Here is a 25,907-nt window from a genome sequence, read left to right on the forward strand (position 1 = left end):
CTGCACTACTGTCAAAGAAATTCTGGGAAGCCTTAATGAAATATCTCAGGGACACCTTGAGGGAATTGTGTCAAATTTGACACATCCACTCGGACTCAAGGAAGAACAAAGAACATTATTGTGGTCAAAGATCCAGGTTATTGTGAAAAACTCCCTGAAGGGCAGACGACTGTATCATGGGATTCTTTTGTTGTTGTTGTTTAAAATTTTTTGGAGGCTTTTCCACTCTGATGAAAACAAAGAAAAACAGCCTTACTGTTAGCAGGCTTATGTATCTCTCTGCCCTGGTTGTGAAAAGTAAGCTGTCAATATCTTTATAATCTGCTGCCCGTCCACTCTGACACATGCTTTATAAATTAATCTGACACTCCCGACTGTGTGTTAGCTGCTCTAACTCTCCATCCTCTTCCTCTCTGCCACAGATCCTCCTCTAATTCATACCAGAGTTCATACGGCTCCCTGCAGCACATGCAGTAATCTGAACCACAGCTTTTACTGGCTGGGCTGTATTGACTGAGCTTGAGATTTACTCTTAAAGCCTCTCTCCTCCCTCCCACCCCATTGCCTCGTAGTAACCCTCCTGTTCCTCTCTGCCATCCCTTGTTTCATCTCTGCTGCCTCCAGCTGATGAGCGTATTGGCAGCTGCATCATTCCACCCTGCTGAGTTATTGGGATTACTTTTTCCCTGTTTTGTATCGAAGTGTACATCTGCACCTCCGTGTGTGTTATTGGGTTAATTGTTATTGACGCTATTCAAGTCTATTTTTATAATTTGCATTGATTTTTTTTTTTGTTCCACACTGCTAGCCCCCCCACTCAGGGTGTGGGAGACCAGTGAGGATGTTCTCGTCCTCATCCAGGAACAGTCTGTTCTCACCGTGGACATCTATGGAGCAGTCGGACTCAGAAGTGTTGGACATCAGCACCAAGGTGCAGCTGCACGGGGTGCTGTGGAAGAGGCCCTTTGGACGACCATCAGCCAAGTGGTCCCGCAGGTGAGGGAGAGCAGTGATCAGCTGTTTTTGAACCTCATCTGGAGCATTTACTGAGTTCTTTCACTGGCTTGGTCAAATTCTGCGACCATAAGAAAGATGTGAAATATTGAAATACAAAAAGCAGGATGACCAAGATTAGAGGGTGTTTGCTCATATTAAGATAATCTATAAAGGAGGAAAATTAAGATTATGTTTAGTGAAAAAAAATCAACTCTTATCAATTTAATTGACAAGTTTATAAAATATACTTAAACACAACTTGACATCAGAAGTGTAAGATATTGGTTCTCATCTTCTAATCACATCCCTTCTCAATCAATCATAGTTTTATTGATTTACAATAGTTACAGATTTCTGTTCTCAGAAAAGTAAAATGATGAAATGTTATAATATTGGTGAACATTAAATGGTCAAACTGAATGATTTTTACACTATACCCAATTATATTTATTACTATTATTATTTTGTAGCTCTTTTGTTGTATTCACGAATAAAATGTATTATTATTATTATTGCAGAAGTAGTATGTCTTGGACAGGAGTTGAAGAAAGACTGACTTTAGATTAATTTTGTTTGTTTAAAAAGGAAAAAAAAACTTTTATTTTTTGCTCTTTTGCTGGCCAAATATTGCCTTGTTATGTATTAGTGGATTGTTTATGTAACAACAGGATGTCCTGCCGTTACTACATCTGGAAAGGAGAGCATTATTTGGATGTTAAAATTGGTACCTTATGTCATAATAATGCTCTTGGTTTACATAACAAACAACATGGATCCAGAGAGTCCATTTGCTGCATCCATTTGCTTGTGCCACAAAGGTTAAAAGAGTGTGAATTTGCTCATTTAGTGTTCTCAGCCAAACTGGGGATGATTTGGCTCAATGATTTAGTGATATTTTTTGTTATCACCAGCTTATAAAGAATCCAGTTGTTCTAAACAAATCTGCAGCCAGTGAGTGACCCGAGGAGAGATTTAAACGACTGCAGTCTAAATATGGCTGTGGACTGTGGCCAAAAGTAAACAGGCACTCTATCAATTCAACCCATTAAGGTCTGTTAAGTCGCAAGGAAGCTTTGACTTTTTGGGCTCTGGAGAAATCATCTTAGACAATTACTGAGATCATGTCATTCCTTGAGATTTAACATATTTGCCGGAAAACCAGAATTATAAACTAGAGTTTGAAATGAGGGCATAAAACTGATTGGAAGGTAGGTGTATTCAGTGTTCCAATAATAGGCTGCAAGATTGGAAATGATGGATCGAGTGTTTTTGACACAAATTAGTAATTAAAGGTCAAACTGTGGAAAGTTGCATTTTTGTGAATAACCTCCAAAAACCTGAGTGAGGGGTTTCCTGACAGAATTATCAACATACACAAAAACCTTTATTTCCACACCCCTCATGAAAGAAAACAGCAAAAACAGCCTAGACATCCTGTGTAAAATGACTTTCCTTGGTCCTACTGTTCGTTAAATATGATAGGTAAATGAATAATACATGACAGAACAATCCATAAATTGCATCAGGTCTAAATGGGTTTAAAAATATATGGTGTTCAACATCATACAGACATTGAGAATGGACTAAGTTGTATCAGTGGACTAAATTATCAATAAAGTCCCCCTCTGGCCAAACCTGCGTTCAGAGTGTTGGTGGGTATTTGTTCTTTAAGCCCTGCTGACTGATTCATTTCTGCTTTCATGGTCTTCCTCTGTCCAAAGATTTTTCATCATCAAAGACAGCTTCTTGCTCTACTATGCAGAGAGTGAGAAGAGAAACTTTGAGACCAATCGGTACTTCAACATCCACCCCAAGGTGAGCTGCTGCATCTTTTTCCTACGTAACCCCCAAATGAGGAAAATGGTGCACTCAGAGGCTTTTGCTCAGAGTTTATAATTCAGGCATGCAGCTGGATTACCTCAGTGATAATGATAAATAACTGTAATGTGCTTCTGACTCAGGGAGTCATTCCTTTGGGAGGATGCGTGGTGTCAGCTAATGAGGACATGGGTATGCCCTTTGCCATTGTGATACACCTGGAAGACTTCACCGTAAGAGAATACTGTTTCACATTCACTACAAAGACGTCTCCATCACCCTAACTAGGGTTAAAACTTTATATTTGCAAGAAATAATGTGTTTGAACATACAATGAATCCGACATATGTAAAATACTGTAATCAACTGAATGAACAGACATACATATTGGTCATTTATTGATATACCAGTATCAGGAAATGATTTAAATGTAAAAGTGTGATGTCATGGGCTTTTCCAAATGTTTGGGAATTGAAGACAAAAGTTACTTTTTCAAATTCCCATTCATAACATTTGTTTTTCAGTCCATACAAGATGTGCATGTCATGAATTGTTTCCTACAGATAGAGTAGGCAACAGTAAATATAGGCCATTGTAAAAATAAATCTACACATTTGATACTGGCAAAAAAAAACAGTATTAAAGGTGCTACATGGGTTAAGAATATGAACCTAATATCAACAAAACCTACTGAGAACCTTTTGAGATATTGTTGAAAATATACATCCTCAATAAAATTCATCAAAATACATCCATGTTTTAAACAAATATCAACGATTACATCAAAAATAGTCTTTGAGTATGATCAATATTATTTCCAAAACATTCTTACTTTAATCATTTTCACTCCAAGCATGTATGAATATCAATATTCTGTCCCTAAGGGGACCATTGTCCTAGCTGCTGAGTCCGAGGAAGAACAGGTCCAATGGATGGAGATGTTCCAGGAGTCTGGAAAAGTGTGAGTTACACATTAAATGATATTCAGCAGGAAATGTAAAAGATGGAGGTCTGATGAATATTGTATTATCTGTAACAATACCTGTTCTGCAAAAGCACGTACGTAAGTACGTACAGATATACATGCATCTTGGTTTATGAACTGCTGTTAAATTTGATAAAGTTGGTCTGGTTATTGTCTTTCTGACTACAGCACGTGGAAGAACGCCCAGCTGGGGGAGGCCATGATTGAGAGTTTAGAGGCTCAGGGGCTGCAGTTGGCCAAGGAGAAACAAGAATACCTGGGTAAATCGGAAAGGGGGTCATTGGATTGAATGAGCTTTTTGTAGGTTTGAGAAGATGAATCCAATCGATTTTTCTCTTTCTCCAGATAAACTGATGGAAGAAACTGAGGAACTCAGCCATCAAAGAGCACAGAGAGAGGTATGACCTATTGAACTTCTCTAAGAAAAATGCTTCTTGTAGTTAAGATACTGTAATGAACCATTCCTCCAGACATTAAATATCTCGGTTGATGTGCGCAGGAGCTTGAGCGTCTCAACCAGGTTCTAGAAGAAGAGAAAATTAAGTTTGAGGAGGTGGTGTTAGAGCTGAAGGCTGAGCAGGAGCAAATTAAACTGTAAGAACTCCACCTTTCTCAAATATTCTCACCTGCACTGATTATAGGTTGGTAAATATGGTTTTCTTGACCGCAGAGACCTTGACGGCACGTCTCAATCCCTCAAAGGTGTGGAGAGTGAAAAAGAAGAGCTGAGCAGTTTAACGGTTATGCTGCAGAAATCCATTGAGGTTTGTAACAAATATTGTGTGACATAAAATTTTGGGTGCATTTTTGTCAACTTCTTTATGCTGAAATGTATATATATATATATATATATATACAAACATACATACATACATACATACATACACTGTAGGGAGAGAGAGAGAGAGAGAGAGAAAGAGAGAGATAGAAGTTTCCAGGTTTGAGCCCCAGCTTGGGCACGGGATCTTTCTGTGTGAGTCTCCATGTTCTCCCTGTTCCTGTGTGGGTTCTCTCTGGTACTCCAGCTTCCTCCCACAGTCCAAAGACATCAAGAGGGGACGAGGCTGATTGATACTCTAAATTGACCGTAGGTGTGACTGTGAGTGTGAATGGTTGTTTGTCTCTATGTGTTGGCCCTGCGATGGACTGGCAACCTGTCCAGGGTGAACCCCACCTCTCGCCCAAAAGCCGCTGGGATAGGCTCCAGCCCCCCCCCCATGACTCTTAACAGGATAAGCGGAAGAAAATGGATGGATGTCTTGCTGGCCCTATTGTAATACCAGTTTGTACCACAAGAGGTAACAGTGAGTCGCTGTAGCATGGAGGTGTAGCTTTTATGAATGATCCAAAAAAAAAAAAAAATTCTGCCACAATCCTAAAGCTTTAGGTGAGGGCTGGAGATGTAAATTGGCTGGTAAACTGAAGACTTTGTCTTGCAGCTCATCGGGTAGATATCATTTCCTTGTTTGGTATGGTAGAGATGGATGCTTGAACTTTCAGGTCATTTCCTGCTCCCTGTTGGTTTGGAGTGAGAAGTATGAGGGAGGAATATAATTTCTCAGGATGCATCAGGTGAAAAGTAACTCTGGCTAATATGGATTTTGTAAAAAAATAAAAATAAAAAAATCATAGGTTTTTGGATTGGGAAAAGCTTGCTGTCCCTCACTTTCCTTAAAAATTGTATCAATCTTCTCATCCAACTCCAAGCCAGTAATTGGATCTTGTATTAAAAAACCACCAGAAACACAATTTATGATGGGGAATCAAGCACATCTATAATTTGAAACCTCAATAAGATCAAATATATATGATATTTAAAAAAAATCAGTATAGTACAGACATGCTTCATATAGTAAGTCACAATTCCTTCAGGTATGAAATTGTTTTTCTCCTGAATAGGAAAACTAGAACTTAAGATTATTTTTTTATGGCCTCAATTCTACTCCGTATATTTGCCTATAATCGTACAACTCAGTTACCTCACTGGCAAGTGCTATGTATGGCTTGTATGTGGCTCAAAACATTGACCTGTGTCTGACATGGGCCATACACAGGAAGGCAGACCTTTGGCTTAGTACAGACAGCCACACAAAACCTGAGTCAGCATCATCATTCAAGGCCAAATATGGTCCAGAAGAAAGCTTATGTGCCAGCTGTGGGCCACATCTGGGCTGAAGTTTCTGGTATGATTATTTACTGCGCTCGGTGAAATGTTAGGTTTTCACAAATGCAGTACCTGAGTTCATAATCTGTTAAAAAGAATGTGCTGTATTATGCAAAACAAACCATTTGCTTATTCAAAATTTTTTAGATAAGGCCCACTCTCACTCATATATGCTTTTTGTGGATCTTTTGATTGTACGACTGATTACAGTCATTTTTTCCCTCTTTATAAGAATCTGAATAAGTGCTCAACTTGATAGTGGTATTGTTACTTAAGATGTACAATATGAAGCCCTGAAAGTTGTAAACACACTTAGACTCACAATTCTTACATTTTATGTGTTTTTGTCCCACAGCAACTCTCCCAGGAGAAACAGAGGACACTAGAGCTGCTGGGGGTGAAGGAGCAGGAGGAGGAGACAGTCGAGGAGACCTCCGATGCAGCTAGCAGGAAGTGCGAGGGCACTGAGGAACCTGGAGACGGGGACCTTCTGCAGGAGCTGCGGCACATCGAAGAGCAAATGAAGATCCTGATAAAGGAGAAGGAGCAAGCTGATTATAAGTGAGTGAGTCCTCAGGTGCCATATAAATAATGAATCCTGTTGAGGATAAAAATAAAGCTGCTTTCTTTAGGTCTTGTACCCTAATCCAGGTTCAGAAAAGGATTTTATTCAAGTGCTTAGGCATCTATAAATGTGGTTAGATTGCCATTGGCAGCCCAAGGGACCCTCTCCACTAATGGCACAGAGGATATAGCAAGTAGTGGAAATGTGTATTGATCCAAACAACCGGGCCATTGATCATCGCAAGTAAATTGGAAACCACAGGCAGCTGCTATTGACTGTATCACACTAATGTTGTGTTATGAGCCCTGAAATATGCAATGGTTCCACGGAGTCAGTCTCTTCTTCACAGCTGTCCAATGATGCAGCACTTAAGGTAAACATTATCAAACTATTTCTGCACAGGCATCATGAGTAAGTACCTGTTATTGTAGGTATCCTATACTTGGTTTCAGCTCAATACTGGCCCAAATCACTGGATCAGACATATTTTCAAATATAATCTGCTCTGATCTATTTGCCCAAAGTCTGGCATAAATGCTGTTACTAAGTGTACAGGCTTCCTGTAGCTTCATGATTTTCTTGAAAATGCTTGAAAAGTGCTAGGATATGATTTAAGGTACGAGTGTCCTGAATATACCTTCGAAACATAAAAGTGAACCAGTTGCTCCATGTTGTTGATTGTAATAGAGTCCAGGAAACTAGATCATAAATCCCACAGTGATGGGTAATGGACATTGAGTTTCAACGAATGTCCCCGTAGTCTGGAATATCTGTACAAGATTTTCTTGAAAGAATCAGTTAATACAAACACAGCGTAGCCCTAATTTTGTAGGTACTTGGCTTGTAATTATATTTTAAAGTCATTATCTTGAAATAATGGGTCAAGTAACTCATTAAATTAACTCACTCTGAGATAGCACAGCTTGTTTACTCCTGGTGTTTTCATCGCATCATCTTGAGAATTCTTGAATCTTTAGCAAAAAGGTCTTGATATATCAAGATAGCAAGAAAATTATTTTGTAATCTCAAGATAACTGCGATAAAAATGGAATTTCAAGTAAGGACGTTCTTGTTGTGCGGGACGGTGGTGCAGTGGTCAGCACTGTCGCCTCACAGCAAGAAGGTTCCAGGTTCAAGCCCGGGTCGGGCACAGGATCTTTCTGTGTAGAGTCTGCATGTTCTCCCTGTGCCTGTGTGGGTTCTCTCTGGTACTCCGGCTTCCACCCACAGTCAGAGGACATGCAAATGGGGACTAGGCTGATTGATAAATTGACCGTAGGTGTGACTGTGAGTGTGAATGGTTGTCTGTCTGTATGTGCTCAATGTACACTTTAAAGAAAGCCTCTTTCAACCAGATACTCAAATACATTATAAATACATTAGTGAAATGTATCCAATGGTTTCAAAAGGAGTTAGTGAAATCAAACGTTACAAATTTTTTAACAGATTTCATTGGCTGGTCCTTCCTGTTGAAGGTATATCTGTCTTACCCCAGTATACCTGTTGGTACAAATATTGTCTGAAGATTCACACTGGTAATAACACTACAACAGTGTTGTTTAAGTTTATTGGTACCATGATAATCAATGAAATCCCCAATGTTGGACTTTGATACCTCTTCACCTCTGTGAATGTTTAATTGTCATTTTCCGGTCTGCTGGTGTTGTGCAGACTCAGGGAGAATGAGCAGCGAGCTCAAATCCTGCAGCAGGAGAGGGAGTATTACTCATCTGAAGCCCAGACACTGCAGCAATCACTGTCCCAGCTCATCGTGGACAAGCAGCAGACAGAGGCTGAGCTCAAGGTAATGCAGTATGACTCAACAGCACTCAAGAGGTCAAAGTCATTTTCAAAGTTAGTAACCGTTCTGCCAATATTTGATTTGTTTACATTTTACAACTCATTTGGCCAATAGCTGATACTTTCCGATGCTGATATTATTGGACTAAAAACAGGTGAGATGATCTTAACATTCTGTTCATACTGCAAAACAAACACAAACAAGTTAAAGTTGAAATAGTAGTGATTTTTTTAAATAACTAAAAAAAAAAAAAAAGAGGGAAAAGCCCATTGCTCATTGCATTGTGCCTTCATCATGAATTACAATGGGCAAAAATGAAGAAGCCAAACTTGCTGCGTCGATATTGATATCGATGACTGCACCAATAATAATAATATTGAAAATCACCAATATCTGCTGATACCTACGACGTGCCAATATTATCTTACCTCCCTACTTTCGATACCACATACTAATTGTATACTCTACTGCATCGAATACTTATCTTAACGTAGTGTTGTCAGTACGACAGCTTACTGAACATATAATGTGTTACATTTAAGTACTGTCTTTTCTATGGTATTCAAAGTACCTCATAATGTTGCCTCATTCACCCAGCGTTAGTGACCTGCTCATCATTTTGGCACTGTAACCAGAACAGGACACTTTCTGAAACCAAATAACCACTCTACCACCTGGGCCATGCCATGACTATCAAGCTATGAAACATACACAAAAGGTGCATTTTCCAAAACTTGAATGATATTTCTTTGTCAGTTTTTGTGCTGTTTCCCCAGTCCTCCACAATTAGCTTACATGCTCCTTTTTATGTAGTCCACTATATTATCCAAATGCTTTTGAGCAAGATTAATCGTTTTTAATGTACAGCAACATGCAATGCTTTGTTCAATAGCTTTAATGCCATGTGATCTAGAGATTACAATCAGTATTAGTCTGGTAAGTGGCGGTAATCAATGCTAATGAAATGCCAATCAACCTTAAAGAATAAGAGTTTAGCTAGCTACAGACATGGGAATGTCCCACTAGAGAGATGTTTTACATCCTGGAGGATTGCTCGTCCTTTTAAGGTGAAAATGGATCGAATAATGAAGTCTGAAGTTGCCCTCAAATGTTACATGAAACTGAAGTGCCTCGCAGTTCATCGTTGGGATCAGAGAGGGATTTTTGTTTAGAGGATGAGATTGGTGACCCCACGATTGTTTTTGACAACGATGATGATGATGATGATAATGATAATGATGATGATGTCACTGATGATGACAGAAGGTGAGACAAAATTTTTGACTAACGGACTTACTCTTTTGCTTGTGTTTTGTTTCTTGGTCTCTCTGTAAACTCTTCTTTCTAAGTGCTAATGTTTAAAATGAACTGTTCTTGTTCCAATCTTGCACTTCTACACTAAATTGTTCTGCACATCCTTCCAACTGCTTGTCGTTTTGTGGACTAAATATTTCACCCTTATTTCCTCTGGCATGAGGGTGAGTGGATTATAACTAACTTTCCATTTTTGGGTGAACTATCCCTTTGACATCACATTCATAGGAACTAAGACTGTGGTTGTGATTGGACGTAAATCATTTGTTTAAAAAAGTGTAGCACCCAGAACAAATTGTATGTGAGGAAAAAACTGAGTCAAACTTTGATACGAATATCTGTTTATTGCCCTTGTTGGAAAAGCATCTTATTTACTTAAAAAGCCGTGGCCCAAAGTAAAAATGTAGACTGTCACTATGATATGTAGAACAAATATTCTCACCTTCACTGATTATAAAAGGTATTTGTCAGGTCATTCAGAATCGAACATTTTTTTTATCCGGAAAAGTTTGATGCCCTGTCATTTGATGTTGATGATGACGATGGTGGTGAAAGGTGAGACCAGGCTATTTTGATTATTTTTGTATTACATTGTACATCGCTTTGTGTATGTTTTATTTTACATGCGCCCCCCACGCACACCCACTTGTCTTCACATATTACTGTTTCTTTAATTTTTTATTTACTGTCCATTGCTAAATTGTAAATGTGTTTGTGACAAGGAAAATATTTAATAATCTTTTCAACTGTTATCGTCATGTACAGTGGTGATGAAAAGCCCAGTAATATCCTCAATACCCCAAAAGAGCTCACAAAGGTCTCTATGGAAAAAGCATATGAAAGGGAATCAAAAAGGTAGAGATCTCCAGTCCAGCCCGGTCAATACAGCCCCACCACAGCTTTGAGCCCTGGAAAATGGAAAGTAATCTGATACTGCCCAACAACCCTTTAGATTCCAGTCCGGCTGAACACCAGGAGCACAGCTAAACACACAAACAGGATGTTTTGCTTTGAAATGAGGGCATGATTCTCTTGTCACAGTTTTGTTTGATATAAATATGTACATGCTCTCATATACCTGGTACAGAGGTAAACACAGAAATGTGATGCCTGATAAAAGGCTTTTTACAACAGAAAGTCAATGCTCCGTTTTTTGGCTTCATGAATGAACACTGAAAATGAAAAGAATCAGCATTAGTTTATTTGGTGGCAGGGTTTTTGTTTTCGGATTTTTTCTTTGCCTTTAAAACTTAATTTCTTGGTTATATGTGCAGGGTTCCTGTAAGTTCTTAAATTGATCAAAATATCTTTTAAACTTGATTTTGATGAATGTCAGGGTTCCATGATCATGCTGTTGATTGAAAAGCCCCAGTTGTGATTCACATCGTTGTGTTGAGCTGCTTGAGCACAAGTGCATGTGGGGTGACCTTGCCTAGAAAGGGGCGCAGTCGTGGCTGTTGAACAAGTATGCTACGGTATGCAGAGTGGGGGCTGCTGCTGACACTGGTAGGAGAAAACTTGAGTTGTTTGCCAGGAATTCTCATCTGGTCACCATTCTAAAGAGAAGGGCTCAATTCAGTGAACAACTAACAAGGCAAGGCAATTTTATTTGCCCGTTTTCACAGTTTGTCTCAAAGGGCTTTACATGGCATCATAACAACATCCTCTGCCCTTAGACCCTCACATCGACTGAGGAAAAACTCCATAGAAAACCCCTTTAACAGGGAAAAATCTGAGAAACCTCAGGGTGAGCAACAGAGGAGGGATCCCTCACCCAGGACGGACAGACGTGCAGAAGATGTTGTTACAGACAAGAAAACAGTTTACAATACAAAATGTGGGAAACACGGAAATGTTAATAACAGTTGAAGAAGGAAGCTAGCTTCAACAATTGTAATCTTACAACAATTGTAATCAATGACAAAGACTTTTTCTCTGTTCCATTCTGTGGCAATCTCCCATTTCCTAACACTGCTAGCTGGGGCTAGGTACAGCAATATGATTTTTGTTTTTGATACACACAGAGTGTCTTTCTCAATACACCCTTTGACACAACACTCTTGACAACCATACTAATATGCTCACTTCATTTAGTTGAATACATGTGTTCTGCTGGCATACACTGATATGTAATACTGCAACAGTACTAGTAGTGGAAATGGCATGTACTGTACTCGCTTCCTAGACATCTCAGTAAAATGGCGCCACATGGTGGAAAATGGTAAAAATTACAAGTTTAAAGGGAAAAGCCCGGAATGCATCCTTTTATGAATGAAAGCCTTTTTTTTTTAACTTGATATATTTGTACAAATTTGATTTTTTTTAATAATGATAATTATGGATAGTTATATATTTAACTCAGGGTACAAAGAAGATATGACATTATCAGAATCTGATCTGGTTTTGAATCCACTGCAGAATCTTATTGTTTCTCAACAAATGCCCTCTCATCCCACTAACTTTGATGAAAATTTGTCACAGTGTTTATGTATTATCCTTCTCACAGGCAACCAATCTTTTGGCAGAGGGATATTACAGAGTAAAACTTCATTAGTGAGAGTAACGTCAGCATACAATATCTTGTTTAAATTTTTTTTAATGGTATTCTAGATGACCCTGGTTCAATTTTATATATATATATGTATATATATATGTGTGTGTGTGTATATATATATATATATGTATGTATGTATGTATATATGTATGTATATATATATGTATGTATGTATATGTGTGTGTATATATATATATATATATATATATATATATATATATATATAATTGTAAGCTCAGTTTATCAGAAGATAAATGTTGTCACTCATCCTGTCTTTATGCTTTGTTGCAGGCAGAGATTGAGTCTCGGATTGAACTGGAAAATAGGCTGAAGCTGGCTGAAGAGGCTTTGCAAGACCTGGAGAAAGGCCTCAGCTCACTAGAACCAACCAAAGAGAGAGATGAGAGAATGAGGGGGGATGTCAGTCATTTAAGGAGTGCGTGCTCTCAATATCAGCACATTCCCATTCAAAGTGGATCTCTGTGTTCATCCTGTATATATGTCTTCATGCTGGATTTTTTTTGGGGGGGAATGCACCTGTCACAGTGGGCCTCGTGCAAGAACATTTTCTTTTTTTCATACTGTCACTCTCTGTAGTCATATTCAGCCACTTGTTAATAACTGCGTTTTTAAGATGGATAAAATCAAAATTCAGGAGTGTGTCACTTTCTGGCATATTTTATGCCATAGAGCAAAATGTTAAATATTTTAATTCTGGTGTTAACCACAGACCTTATATCTTGCATTTAACGTGAAACCCAATGAAAAAAGTAATTGTAACAAGGGAACTGGGCATTCAACTATGCTAGCATATTTGCAGGTTTTAGGTTTCATTTCTGCACCACTTTATCTTGACTGAAATACAAAAAAAATAAGGACAAGGTCTAAAAATACCCAAATTTCTTTTGAAGATGACTCTGAATTTATTTGGATTGTGTTCATCTCATCATTAAGATTTCATTTACACAACACAAACCTATGACCTGTAGGACCTGACTGATACTGTTGACTGTATGTGATTGTAATAAATGAAGTAAGAAATTGCTCTTCCTGTACACATCTGTGTTTAAGCAGGATTCTTTGAGGAGTGTATCTGTGCAGCAGAGATCGAAGCTAAGCTTCCAGCAATAATGAAGAATGCTGTGTATCTGCACAAGGCTGCTGCACGCAGAATCAAGAGCTGCCGGATCCAGAGGAGAGCCTCCAGACGCCACTGGTGTAAGTCTTTACATTTCTCTCTCTCTCTCAATCTCTCTTTCTCTCTCTCTCTCTCTCACACACACACACACACACACACACACACACACGCACATAAACACACGCTGCATATTTTATGTATCCATCCAGTTTCAAACAACCTGTTCATAGATTTTTACTTTCATTCATACATTTTAGTGCATTTGCAAGCATGCCTCTTGAATAATGTTTAATGTATAAACAGTACAAACACTTCCATTATTCCAGGAATACCAGTGTTACCAGCATTAGTACCAGTGGCAACAGTTGTACAAGCACTAATGTAGCAGCCCACCTTCACATCAATTCCAGGTTCAGTCCAACTGGATTTATACAGGATGATTATTTTTTGTATCTCTTAGTGATCTGACAGTCAAATACACCACAACCTTTGCTCACAGCATATTACACATGTTGTGTGTTGTATATTGCACATTATCTTCCAATTCTGTTTCCGACATTGCGCATGGGAAAGAACTGTGTTAACATGATATTTTTTATGAATGTGTATTACGAATCGATCATATTAATATTGTACCATATTTTACTATAATAATATGATATAAGGATTAGTTAGCCTTGTCTTTACAGAGTCAGTACAAATGTCTTTCAAGGGCAACATTTTACTTTGCCCCTAAGGAAGTTGAATTAACATGTCTTCCATTAACATAATCCTTCTTACAATAACTTGTACTTCTGTATGTACTTTTTTCACCATCTGGTACTGTATCTGCAAGAACTTCATATATGTAGCAACACTAAGGTATTGCAGTTTTGTGAATGATCGTAGCAGCAGCAGCTGTAATAACTATAGTATTACAACTAATCACACTAGCTGTGATATTTAGAGCAACCATTCAGGATTTTCATTTTTATGACTGATACCTTTTGTAGCATATAGAATGTCAAATAATAGCTGAAAAAGTCTTACAAGAAAAGATATATAAAAGTAGAAATAGATTATAAACTCATGCATTGACAGTTTACTAATTTTTCTGTTGGTTGACAGTAGAAAATACATTTATACATACATAACACATGAAAGTATTGTTAATTCCCTCCTTTGTAACTTAAGAAAAAATCCTATTTGACTCATAAGATTTCATTAATTTTTAACACATTTGACTGTCTTGCAGTGAAACATTCAAAGTCATTTGCTGTAGCCAATGCCGAGGGAGGCAGCATGGAAGAGCTACGGGAGACGGCCCGGCGACTAACCTCTGACAGCAGTTTCAGAGAGAGTGTGTACAACATCATCGCTTTGAAGGATGGAAAAAACAAAGCTGAGGACTGAGAAGAGAGAGACCAACGTAACTGAAGAAAAATTAGTTTTAGTTCAGAGATCCCCATCCCACCAAAATAACTGATGTATTTAGATATATTTGAAGGCTTTGAAAGGTGCAGTGAAAGCCATTTATATACGAATGAGTTTCATCAAAATGATGCTTACTGGACAACCAGGGGCCGACCTCTGCATTTAACGCAATAAGAAAATGGTAAAGTCATACAGAATAAACTTGGTAGTCTTGGTCTTTTTGTTTAACTTAGCAAATCCTGTTAAAAGACCAAAACTAACTTCCTCAACATGTTAAGCCTAACCCATGTGATACCACTTTAAAATGTGAAACAAATATGTGGTTTTGTTTCAATAATTTCCAGTAACTGTTGGTCTCTGTACACGGCACATTGTTGGTGGTCATCGTGAGCTGCATATTCGGCGCTCAAGATCAAGTCAGTGTATGTTGCATCACTTTGAAATAAATTGTGCATGGTTATGTAGAAAAATGTTGCATACTTTGATATCAGTGGAGGCTCATAGCATGACTGATTTCAGATACTTAGTATGCAAAATACCATTTCATTTGAATTCAATTAACACTGAACAGCTAAGGTTATGAAACAAATGGCTTTTGATGACAATTTTACATAATTCTGATTACAGTTTTAACTTCTTTAAGGGATTATTTCAGTACCCTACCTTAGTTTTAAAGTTACATGCCAAAGTTTTGGAACATATGCTTTTTTCCAACCTTTCCAGAGCATGACAAAGATAAATAACACTTCTCTCATCTCTTGATGCATAAGGGAGCAGAGATCCACATACTAGCTGATTGCTAGTTAGCTTAGCACAACAGTTGGTGGTGGATGGGAAGTGTTACAGTAGCATGCTTGTCTTGCCTGCTAAGCATCCAAAACCTGTAGTTCCTCCTCTGTGTAAAAGATCAGGTTCAGGATCTTTGTTCAGAATTATTCTTCATCCTCTCTTGCAAAGTTGGCCATCGTTATGAGCAGCAGTGGCTGTTCTAGTCAAACATTTTGCTTTGTCGGCCGAAGTTACGTTTGGTCTTTTGAGGCACCACATCCTTTCACTACATCCAGTGATTTTGTTAGGAAGTTAGTACTGGCAATTTGTCTCAATATTATGCACAACCCTAGCTCTGGACAGAAGTATTTCATTGCTTTCTTCAGAGCTATACTAAGGTGCTCCTCATAACTGCACTAAGCTAAATAGTGGTCACCCAGTTGCTGTGGGTCTCAAATCCCTACTGAATGCACAGAGCAGCAAAAGGTTTTTATCTACTTGTCTGGCTCTGGGGAGAAAGTCAAATAAGCATATTCCCAAACACTGACATAGTCCTTGAATGTTACAGCTTTAGATAAACCTGTAGAAAGCAATAGATTAATGCTGTTATGTCAACACTATCTATGTACATGTCTCGTGCATTCACAGCAGAGCACAGATATTGCAAATCCATCTTGAAAAATGCTTGTTTTTATTATTTTTGATTGTAAGCACAGATCATGTCTTTTGCTTAACAGAGGATGGATGAGAGCAATGACTTCACAAATGTGTCACCCCTGACCATTTCATTATTGCTACATCTGAAATTTTGACCTGGGTGAAGAGATTCCATTTACCGAAGCAAACTTATATGATTACGTACAAATGATAACTGAACACCTTACATGACTCAGAAAAAAAGTCCACATGTCAGGGGAAAATAATATGCAATGTATTATGGACTGAACATGCCTTGATGCAAATAAAGCTGTGTTTGAACCTCACACATTTCATTAATGTAGGTAAAAGGCTATAGGTTCACATCTGGATCACTTTTCTCCATGTCATCTCCTCAGCAGCACAATAAATGGCACTGTTCTTAATTTAGAAATGAGTCAAAACACTTAATACGGAGGTTTTTCCAATAAAGGAGAGCTTTAACTGACTTTTCCATTGTACACTTCGATATGATGTCTCAGCATGGATGGAAGTGCTGTGTTGGGAAATATTCACGACCTGAAACATAAAGAAAGTGCAGTGTAAGTCATTTAGTGACTCTGGGATTTTGTGTGCTGTTTATGAACAGCTGCTGAAAGCATATTGCACTTTTTATCACAAGACATCACATAGTGTATCCTAAATGTATAGGATTTGGTTAAGAGATTTAATCGTTTTAGTTTTCATGTCGTATTTAGTTATTCCACACAATGATATTAGGCTACCTCATATCTCAGATCAATAATATTATGATCCCACTGGTCTCTATGAATTCCTAAAACTAATCAACTAAAGGGGAATGAGAGAGCACTTCTCCCAAAATGTGTATTTTGCCTTTGAAGTACTCACAAATAGATGTCTTGAGTTTGTTTTTGTTTTTTTATCCCTTCTGCATCACTTATTTGTGACTCCAGAGTGTAGAAAGTGCCAGCCAGTATATTTAGCATGAAGCTAATGGTGTCTGGCGGCCAACAACAGCAGTTCAAAGTGTTTGCAATGTATAGCTTTGACTAACAAGGTTCATATGGTTAATTAGATAAACATATTTCTGAAACAAAAATGATCAAGATTGATTAACAGCACTTTCAGCAAGAGGAAAAATATATATATATTTTAGTTTATAACACAAATTATGAGACCGTCACAATTATGTTTACACTGTTAGTTTGAGTGGAACATTCTGCATGATGCTGCTTTGAACACTGAAATTTAATATTTACTTATATCTATCAATAAATATACATATTTCTATTTAATTGAAGAACTACAACTTGAGTAATTTAAGAGTAATATAGCCACTTAATCCTGCACTGAGAGTGAAGCCTCAGAAAATTGAATGACAAATTATATGACGTTATCTAATGGCCTTTTTTTTTGTATTGAGCATGTGACAGTATTCCAATACATAAATTTAAAGATTTTCCCATGTAGACCATTGACAAATCTTTAACTTCAGTTCCAATACATATAAATAACGTTTCATTTTTAACAAATTATGATTTAAATCTAGTCTTTCAGTAAATTTTCTTTTCTTGTCACATAAAGTCTAAAGTCTGCAGGTTGGCTGCTTCTCATACTCTGATCTGATATGGTGGCAAATATGCTTTAATATTGTGGGTTTTCTAATGTACTTATTGATGTCATTGCAATGGAACATAGCTATAATTCATCTTTTCAGGCATCATCATTAAGCAGCTATAAATCTGCGGTCTCATCCCTCTAATCTTACATCACTTCCCCATGATTATCTGCTTGGAACAGCGTGGCTCGAGTCATAAGCCCGTCAGTCCTGTTGGTTTAATGCTGCTTATATCTCAACAGTTTGTGACGTTAGCTGGTATCAGCTGGTTTGGGATCAACAGTTGATGTCTCTCTGCAAAATAAAGCGCAGAGCACAGCACGTTTTTCCAATAAGACCCAGCAAAGAATTGTCCAGAATGAGCTTTTCTCTGCTAGAGAGCCAGTGCCCAATAGGCAGCCCCTCATGTTCCCACACTCTCTTTATTCTGTCAACTCCCGCTGCTCCATCCTGATTGCTATCACTATGGCAACAGCTACATCTGAGACCAAATATCCATGTGTTTCCCCCTTTCTTTTTTAATCTATGAGACTGTGGGATTAGCACTGCAAGAGGACTTTAAAGCTTATTGTTGACTTAATTTCTATATAATTTTCTCAAATCTAGGTCAACGTGATCAAGGATGGTTGTGTTTTTAAACTGCAGTTGCTGAAAGGCAACAGCTTGCAACAAAACAAAGCATTGTAGAACCTATAATGGTAATAAAACATGTACCTGTTGACCTTGACCCTGGCAGTGCTGGAAGCAGATCAGCTGCAGGAGTCGAAAGCTGCTGTCTCAGAGCAGTTTACTGAAGTGGGCCATGAAGAGGAGAGGCAGAGGAAGTCCCTGTGGGAATGACAGGGAGAAAGGACCGCCCGTCTGCAGAAACTGACATCCTCTGTTGATTCATCAGCCATGCATTGTCCACGGTCAGTGATGGACAAGTGTCTAGCCCAGGGCTTTATTTTCACGTTATATTTGGCTGCGTGACCATGCGAGTACAAAAGCATCCGTCCTTTTTCTGGTGCTCAGTTGTCCCTTACAGAAGTGCTCCCTTAAAAGCCCCTGCAGTTGTCAAGGAGTTGTGCTTCCTGGTAAACAATGACTCTTTTCATTCTAGCACAGCTATCAGTCCAGTTGCTGAGACAGACAAAGTAGAGGGCACTGAGCTAGACGAGGGGGGGGTGTGTTACTCTCTCTCAAACTCTTATCTCAAGAGATTTTCCAACTTTTTCATGCTCTCGACACCCAAGTTGACTGTCAATAAACCGCAAACTCTTGAGGTGATTCTATCTTTCCCAAGCATTTAAATAGCATTACTGATCTGACCCTCAAAAATATCAAGTACTTTTGCACATTTTCATCAGTTTTGTTTGTCAAATGAGCTGCTTTTTTGTTTGTTTGTTGTTTTGCAAATCTTCACTGATCTATCATTATTCATTTCCTAATTTTCCCCCAGCAAATTCACTGATAGTTTCTATCCAAAACACAAGAAAAATGACCATGTTAAAATGATCAAGAAATTACCAGTGAATGATGAAGAAGTTTATTGAAAATTATCTCTAAGAATTAAGATTATACTTGTATAATGAGATTATTTTGCACCTTGAAATTTGTCAAAAGTTACCATATCATATAGTAATCAAATCATTTTATAATTTTATATATATATCATTGAATGAGATATTCGGGGTCAGATCGGTGATACTTTATAGTATTTAATGTGTTCAAATGCAAATTAAATTTGACACAAGCAATGTCTAGCAGGTTCCGAACCTTTCAAAAGCATTTAGATAAAAAAAATCTAACTTTTCCTGGACCCCTGGAAGACCCTCAAGCAGCCACTTTGAAAACTTTCCTATTTGATAACATTTTTAACAGCTGATATACTTCTGCAGTCTTATAATATCCGGTAAAGAAAATCAGTTTGTGATTAAAGTTTACTCTTATATGACCTGCAATAAAAATGGATAGAAATGTAATCAAATGAACAGATGAGTTCAGATATGTGAAAACCATGAGTAACTGCTGGGCATGTTTATGTGAAAAAGTTAAAGCTGTTGATTGAACAGGGGCATAATGGAGGCAACTCCTCTACACATGCTCCATGTGTTTATTTCTCATCCAGGCTGGCTTTGAGTTGAGCTTCCAGGGCCATTTTATCAAAAGTACGCATGTTGGTCTCCTCCCGCACTTTGTCTCGCACATGGAAAGAGGCCCGGGCCACAGAACGAGCACTCTCCAGCACTGCCCTTTTTTCTTTGAAGATCTGCTCACTCTTTTCCAGCTTCCTTTCAATGGACTGCAGCAGCTCCAGGCGCCTCTGTTTCTCTTCCTCCTCCACACGCTGTCGGTTGAGCTTCTGGAGTCTCTCCTTCTCCTGTCGGCTGTGGATGGCACGCTGAGCTTTCTCCTTAGCCTTCTCCTCTGCCACTAGAGCCGCCTGCTGGGCTCGTTTCTCCGCCTCCTTCACGCGAGCTTCCAGCAGCTGCTGTTGCTGCCTCTCACGCCTCTCCGCTGCCCTTCGTGCCTTCTGGATCTGCTTCTCTTCGCGCTTGGCCTTTTCCTTCAGCTCCTGCCCACGACGCTCAACTATTTGTTCATAATTCTCAAGGGAGCGGCTGAGCTTCTCTTCTGCTGCCCTCCTGGCCTCCTCTCTTTCCTCCTGTTCTCGGCGGGCAATTTCCTGTATCAAGGCAGCGTGACGTCTCTTCTCTGCTTTGTTCAGGCCTCGTCGCTCCTCTTGAGCCTGGTGCTCCTTCTCCTGCCTCTTCAGCTCAGCCATAGTAAGCTTCTCTTTCAGCAGCAGCCTCTCCTGCTCCAGCATGGCGGCCCTCTCCTCCTCTAGAGCCTTCAAGTTCTGTTCCTGGAGGGACTTCTTATGCTTCTCCTCTCGCGCTGCCTGTGCTAACCTCTGCAGACGGCTGCGCTCTTGTTGCTCTGCAAGCTCCCTCCAGCGCTCCTCACTCTCTTCAGCTTGTCGGAGTTTGGCAGCTACAGATTCTCGTTCCTGCTGGCTGAGTCTTCGTTGACGTATAGACACCTGTGTTTGCCACACCCGCTGGCACTGAAGCACCGCACGCTGCTTCTCTCGTTCCTCCTGCTCTCGCCGTAGCTCTTCCATCCTGCGCTCACTATCCCATTGAAGATGAGCCACATAGCGAGTTTGACTCATGATGTCTTCTTCCTGGTATCTGGCAAGCATCAATGCCGCTATCTTACGGTCCCGCTCAGACACAGCATTCAGGCCTCGACGCTTCACCTCCTTCACGATGCGTTCAACCTTCTGTGTGGTCTGAGGGGAGTGACTCAGGTCACCAAGACTGAGGCTGCGGCCCATCAGAGAGTTAAAGGTGGCCATTGTACGAGCTCGAGGGCTGGAGACTTTAGCCCAGTGATCTCGTGCACCATCCCAACTGTATGACGATGAAGCACCTGACTCTGATGAGGTGCAAGTGGTAGTAGTTGTGGTGTTGGAGGTGGAAGAGCAGATGGGTTCCATCCTTTTCTGTAATGACTCCAGCGAATGGCTTTTTCCTCGCAACTTGGAATGTAATCCAAGATGTCCATTGTGCTGAGAGAACAGTCCATTGAGAGGCACCCCAGAGCTCTGAACAGCAGGCTTTGGCCCTGATGATGTTAATGTAGAGTTGGCTCTAAGGAACAAGGGTGGTTTTGGAGTTGATCTTGGAAAAGTGTTTGAGGTTTTACCACCAGGGGACTTCCGAACCACAGGTGGGGGGCCTGATGAAAGTGGCCGAGTGGCTTTTACTTGTTCAGATGATGAAGACAAAGAATGTTTGGCAGATCTTTGGAAAGTGGCCTTGGGGGATGGCATGGAGCTCGGTTTTGAGGACTGAGGAGATTTAGGGGTCGTGCTAAGACTTGAGGCAGGTGCTTTAGATAAAGGGCCTGCACCAGTTTTAGAGGTCAGACCTGACACTGTGGCTCTAGCGGAAACTCCAAAATCAGGGGCTGAGCTAGAAGTCACTGGCCCAGATGTAGGAAGCTGAGGGGAGCCAGAGATGACTTTGTGCTGCTGCTCCGCCGAGGAGGAGGATGCACTGCTGCTGCTATTGACCGCTGCCTGCAGAACCCTCCTTTTTTCCTCCCTCACAATCCTCTCCCTTTCCTCCCTGCATTGCCTAAGTTTGGCGTGTCTTTCCCTCTCGTAAACTTCAAACAGCCCTGTTGCAACACGCATGGAGCGGCCAGGAGCCTCCCGAGCAAAGTCAGCAAGTGGGCGAGGCAGGAGCTCCACGGGTTTGACCCCACATCGGGCACACGCCTCCAGAGATCGGGGGCTTGTTAACACATAGCGGCTGCCCTCAGCTGCTGGTGAGTCAAAGTTATACAGATCCAGGTGCAATTTAGGTGATACATCAGTTTGAGTTTGCAGTTGCTGAGGTGGTACTCCTTGAAAGGAGGCCTCTGGCCCTGATGAGGATGCAGCATGACAGGGGCTCGGCTCTGAACTGCCAGTGGGTGGTGTCTCAAAACCAGCATCGCCATCCTCTTCTGTTGTGGTGTCATCAGCCTGTTCTTGCAACCGAGGGTCTTCAGAGGCCACAGTTGGTGTACCGAGCTGTGGGCCTTTACTCTTAGTCTGCTCGTCAGCCTCCGAGGGGTCAACCATAGTTGGCTAATACTGTGGGTAGACAGAAGGAGGAGGGAGGGGTCAGTGGAGGGAGGGGGTTTGCATGAAACATATGAGGAAGTGGATAAAATAGTGACAAGAGTTTTCAATTAGAGGATTATAGCATTCAATCCTGAGCTTAAAAGAGATGATGTCTGTGGGGGAGGGTCATCATAACGACATGCATGCAAGCATGAACACATATTCACGCACTCGCTGATTTTACACCAGATGAGACGTTTTCCCTTCAGGGAAGTGACATAACACACAAAAAAACACCACAGTCCTTTAATGGAGAATCTATTTTTGGCAGAGTTACTAAGCTGAACGAATTTGATTTCTCTTATTTTTCACTCCACATCACTCAATCAACCTACAACTAAAAATGCAACAGAGAGCTGAAGCATATATTATTAACAAGCCAGTAGTAAAAGCTTGCTTTAAAAAAAATGATGACAGAGATTCTGTGGTAAACAAGCATATCTATTATCCTCCCAGTTCATGGCCGATCACCTACAGGCCTAGACTTTTCTTTAACAGCAGGTCATCTGACACAAAATCTCTGCTTGTTCCCTTCAAAACGATTCAGGAACAAACTGTAATAGCAGAGTCCTTTACATTGCAGCAGCTGGGATGTTACAAAGGCAACATTTTGCTGTTATTCTAACGCGTGTGGATTGTATTTCATGCGGTGGTGCACTACGCAAGCATCCACTAACCTGCCAGTTTGCAAAGCGTTCTCTAAACCAGTGCTTTGTTCCCCTTTAATCCGTCCAGCCCTCCTTTTTCCCTGCATAATATCAGGTCTCAGGCAAATGGCTTCGGCCGTCGACCCAGCAATGTAGCATCACATCGTCGCATCCTACCGCTACACGACGGACAGACGGAGCCCTTCGTAGCCTGTCAGTCAACTCGCTGGGCAGCAGAGCCGAGCCGTAAGATTAACAAACGCAAAACCGTCACCTGAGAGAAGTGTAGCCCGATTTCTACGCTGATAAAACTAATCTCAGCATCCTCTAATACTCCTCAGCATCCAGCACACATCCCCACCTGCTTTTCATCCTTCTATCTCAGCCTCCTTAGCTCCGCCTGCTTGTGGTAAATCTGCTAAAAAAAAAAACACTGGCTCTCCGCTGCAACTAAACGAGCGCCTCCACTCCAGTTCTGTGCCGTCAGCATGCAAAATACCATCACCCTAATGGTAAGCAAAATTCCCCCATGAGCCTCAAGTTCTTTCAAAGACTTGTATCTATCGCCGTTGTAATGACATACATTTTATCGAAAATTTTATGAATTTAAGTAATTAACAAAATTAATAAAATAAATACCTCAAAGTGGCGTATTTCAAAATAATTGCAGTCGGGCCCGTCAAATCTCATATTAGTGTGAGTAACAGCTGCTGCTGCCTGCTTTGTCCGTAACGTAGACTGTAATTAGCCTTAGAAGCCACTAGAGGGCACAGTAACACAAAAGTTTTATGCTTTGTTTTTCCTTACCAGGGGAAGAGGCAGACTTCAGAAAAAAATGTTCCCTTCAGAGCATTAAAACATTATACAAAACCAGTCAATTAATGTCATAATTAAACATAATGATGGTATTTGTGAAACATATTAAGTAATTTGCATCTTTAAAAAATAAAAAAATTCAATAATTTTTTTTTTTTATGACGAATGAGGCAAAATTAAAAACCCTTTGTATCAAGGCTGATGATTTTGGCAGGATGTAACCTTCTCTATTTATCAAAAAACACAAAAAATGATGAAATTTGAAATTTATTTATTTTGGATACAATTTCTGCATGATTTATTTTGGATACAATTTCTACATACTGTGCCTGCATGGTTCTCGCTGGGTACTCCGGCTTCCTCCCGCAGTCCAAAGACATGGAAATGGGGACTAGGCTAATTGGATGCTCTAAATTAACTGTAGGTATGACTGTGAGTGTGAATGGTTGGTGACCCGTCCAGGGTGAACCCTGCCTCTCGCCCGAAAGCCACTGGGATAGGCTCCAGCCTACCCGCAACCCTTAATCAGGATAAGCAGAAGAAAATGGATGGATAGAAAATAAAGTGACTTATCTTCCAGTAAGATAATGACTATTGGTGATAAAGCTTGTTAAGATGCGCTATGAATTATCTGTAGAAGTGTCTTAGAATTGTTGCAGAGATGCTGAATTTTCTTCATGAATTATATCATGTAAATACCAGCATAAAATCAATAGTGAGGGCTAATCTAAATGAAATTATTATTGAATAATAATCTATTGTGGCTCACAGACTCTACTTGTTACAGTTATTTTCAAGTTTTCTTGATGAGCTCTTTTCTTTTCTTTATGCTGGTGACACCTGCAGTATTTGGAATATACCTGTAACTACTTTTCAGCGTCTGACTGCAATTGTACACTGTTAATGCGCAGGACACTTGGTTTAGTACGCTTGTATTTGTGTGCTTGCCAAGACCAAAACACTCTTCCGCTGTTCAAATTGTCACATTCTGCCCCATCTTGAGCCATAATTTTAGAGACTGACACTGGGTCACATTCATGAAATAGTCTTATGCACAAATTTGACTTTTCACGTAAGGATTTAAAAAATGTTTTTGTTTTTCCTAACATCTATGGTGTACTCTTGTAACTGGCGATCATCCAGACCTGCAAGGACATTAATGTGAGTGTCAAAATAATCCTGAAATATAATGCATGATTGTTTTTAACCTAAATTTGATTATGTTTTAATCAGGATTCAAACTCTTTTGGGACACCTATGTGTTAAAGTGTGTCTCAGTTTTATCAGAATCTGATCATTTCAAAGTAAGTGAAAGACAGGAAAATCCCATTTGTGTGCATATGTTTACCATTATTTGAAGAAAAAAATAGAACAATCTGAGCTTGATAAATGTTTAGTTAAGAATTGGGTTATACTGTTGCAGCTGTTGGAGCAAACATGTAATGTGTACTAGTTTGAGCTTTGTTAATGCCTCTCTCTAATAGAACGACGTATGGAATTTTTTTTCCAATTTCACAGGTTGTTGAGTGAATCTATGTGTTGATTTTTATTTATTGATACTTCATTAGTGTTAAGCAAAAGAAACATTTTAAATTGTATGTAAAATATCATATGTTAGATATGTAATGTAAGAGTTACATATCCCTCAAATCAATGTATGAACCACAGCAGAGGTTGTGGAATGTTGCAGGTGAGTAGTTGTATGCCTCCAGATTTGATTTTTCTCTTCGCCTTCAACAGATATGTCATTGCATGTCTCATGTAACATAAACTTTGGCTACACAATTAATCCCAAAAAGGATGTAAATTTTGCTGCAAATGATGCAACATTCTATTTAACACCTGGCATGTCAAACAAGATGTAATTTATGAAATCACCTGTATCAGTTATGTTACTTGGTTTACCTTCATAAGATAGAAATTGCACTGAAATACCATCAGGAAGAATTGATTTTATGAATTTATGGCACTTGGATGTTATGTCATTTAAAGA

General features: G+C 39.6%; 2 protein-coding genes across 4 annotated transcripts; one reads left to right on the forward strand and one right to left on the reverse strand.

Annotated features, from left to right (window-relative positions):
• The first annotated feature begins 288 nt into the window (after positions 1 to 288).
• On the forward strand, positions 289 to 16,499 carry plekhd1 (pleckstrin homology and coiled-coil domain containing D1). The gene is made up of 13 exons (XM_086182114.1): positions 289 to 996; positions 2,718 to 2,811; positions 2,958 to 3,047; positions 3,699 to 3,775; positions 3,968 to 4,059; positions 4,145 to 4,197; positions 4,299 to 4,393; positions 4,470 to 4,563; positions 6,319 to 6,524; positions 8,200 to 8,332; positions 12,489 to 12,633; positions 13,272 to 13,415; positions 14,570 to 16,499. Exons 1-13 carry the CDS (start codon positions 842 to 844, stop codon positions 14,725 to 14,727), a joined length of 1,536 nt encoding a protein of 511 aa, XP_086038240.1. The 5' UTR covers positions 289 to 841; the 3' UTR covers positions 14,728 to 16,499.
• On the reverse strand, positions 12,901 to 23,787 carry ccdc177 (coiled-coil domain containing 177). 3 transcript variants are annotated; one of them, XM_086182112.1, is made up of 3 exons: positions 23,738 to 23,787; positions 18,506 to 22,421; positions 12,901 to 16,731 (listed from the first exon to the last, which is right to left on the reverse strand). In XM_086182112.1, the coding sequence occupies exon 2, from the start codon at positions 22,407 to 22,409 to the stop codon at positions 19,887 to 19,889; it is 2,523 nt and encodes an 840-aa protein (XP_086038238.1). In that variant the 5' UTR covers positions 22,410 to 22,421; positions 23,738 to 23,787; the 3' UTR covers positions 12,901 to 16,731; positions 18,506 to 19,886. The 3 variants fall into 3 exon arrangements, with proteins under 3 accessions (XP_086038238.1, XP_086038237.1, XP_086038236.1); XM_086182111.1 differs by lacking the exon at positions 23,738 to 23,787 and adding an exon at positions 23,460 to 23,656; XM_086182110.1 differs by lacking the exon at positions 23,738 to 23,787 and adding an exon at positions 23,129 to 23,656.
• Between the last annotated feature and the right edge of the window lie 2,120 nt (positions 23,788 to 25,907).

The sequence above is a fragment of the Aulostomus chinensis genome, chromosome 17 (genome assembly GCF_037954235.1).
Source record: "Aulostomus chinensis isolate RoL2024-O1b breed Wild chromosome 17, RoL_Achi_v1.0, whole genome shotgun sequence".
In the NCBI taxonomy this organism is placed as follows: Eukaryota; Metazoa; Chordata; class Actinopteri; order Syngnathiformes; family Aulostomidae; genus Aulostomus; species Aulostomus chinensis.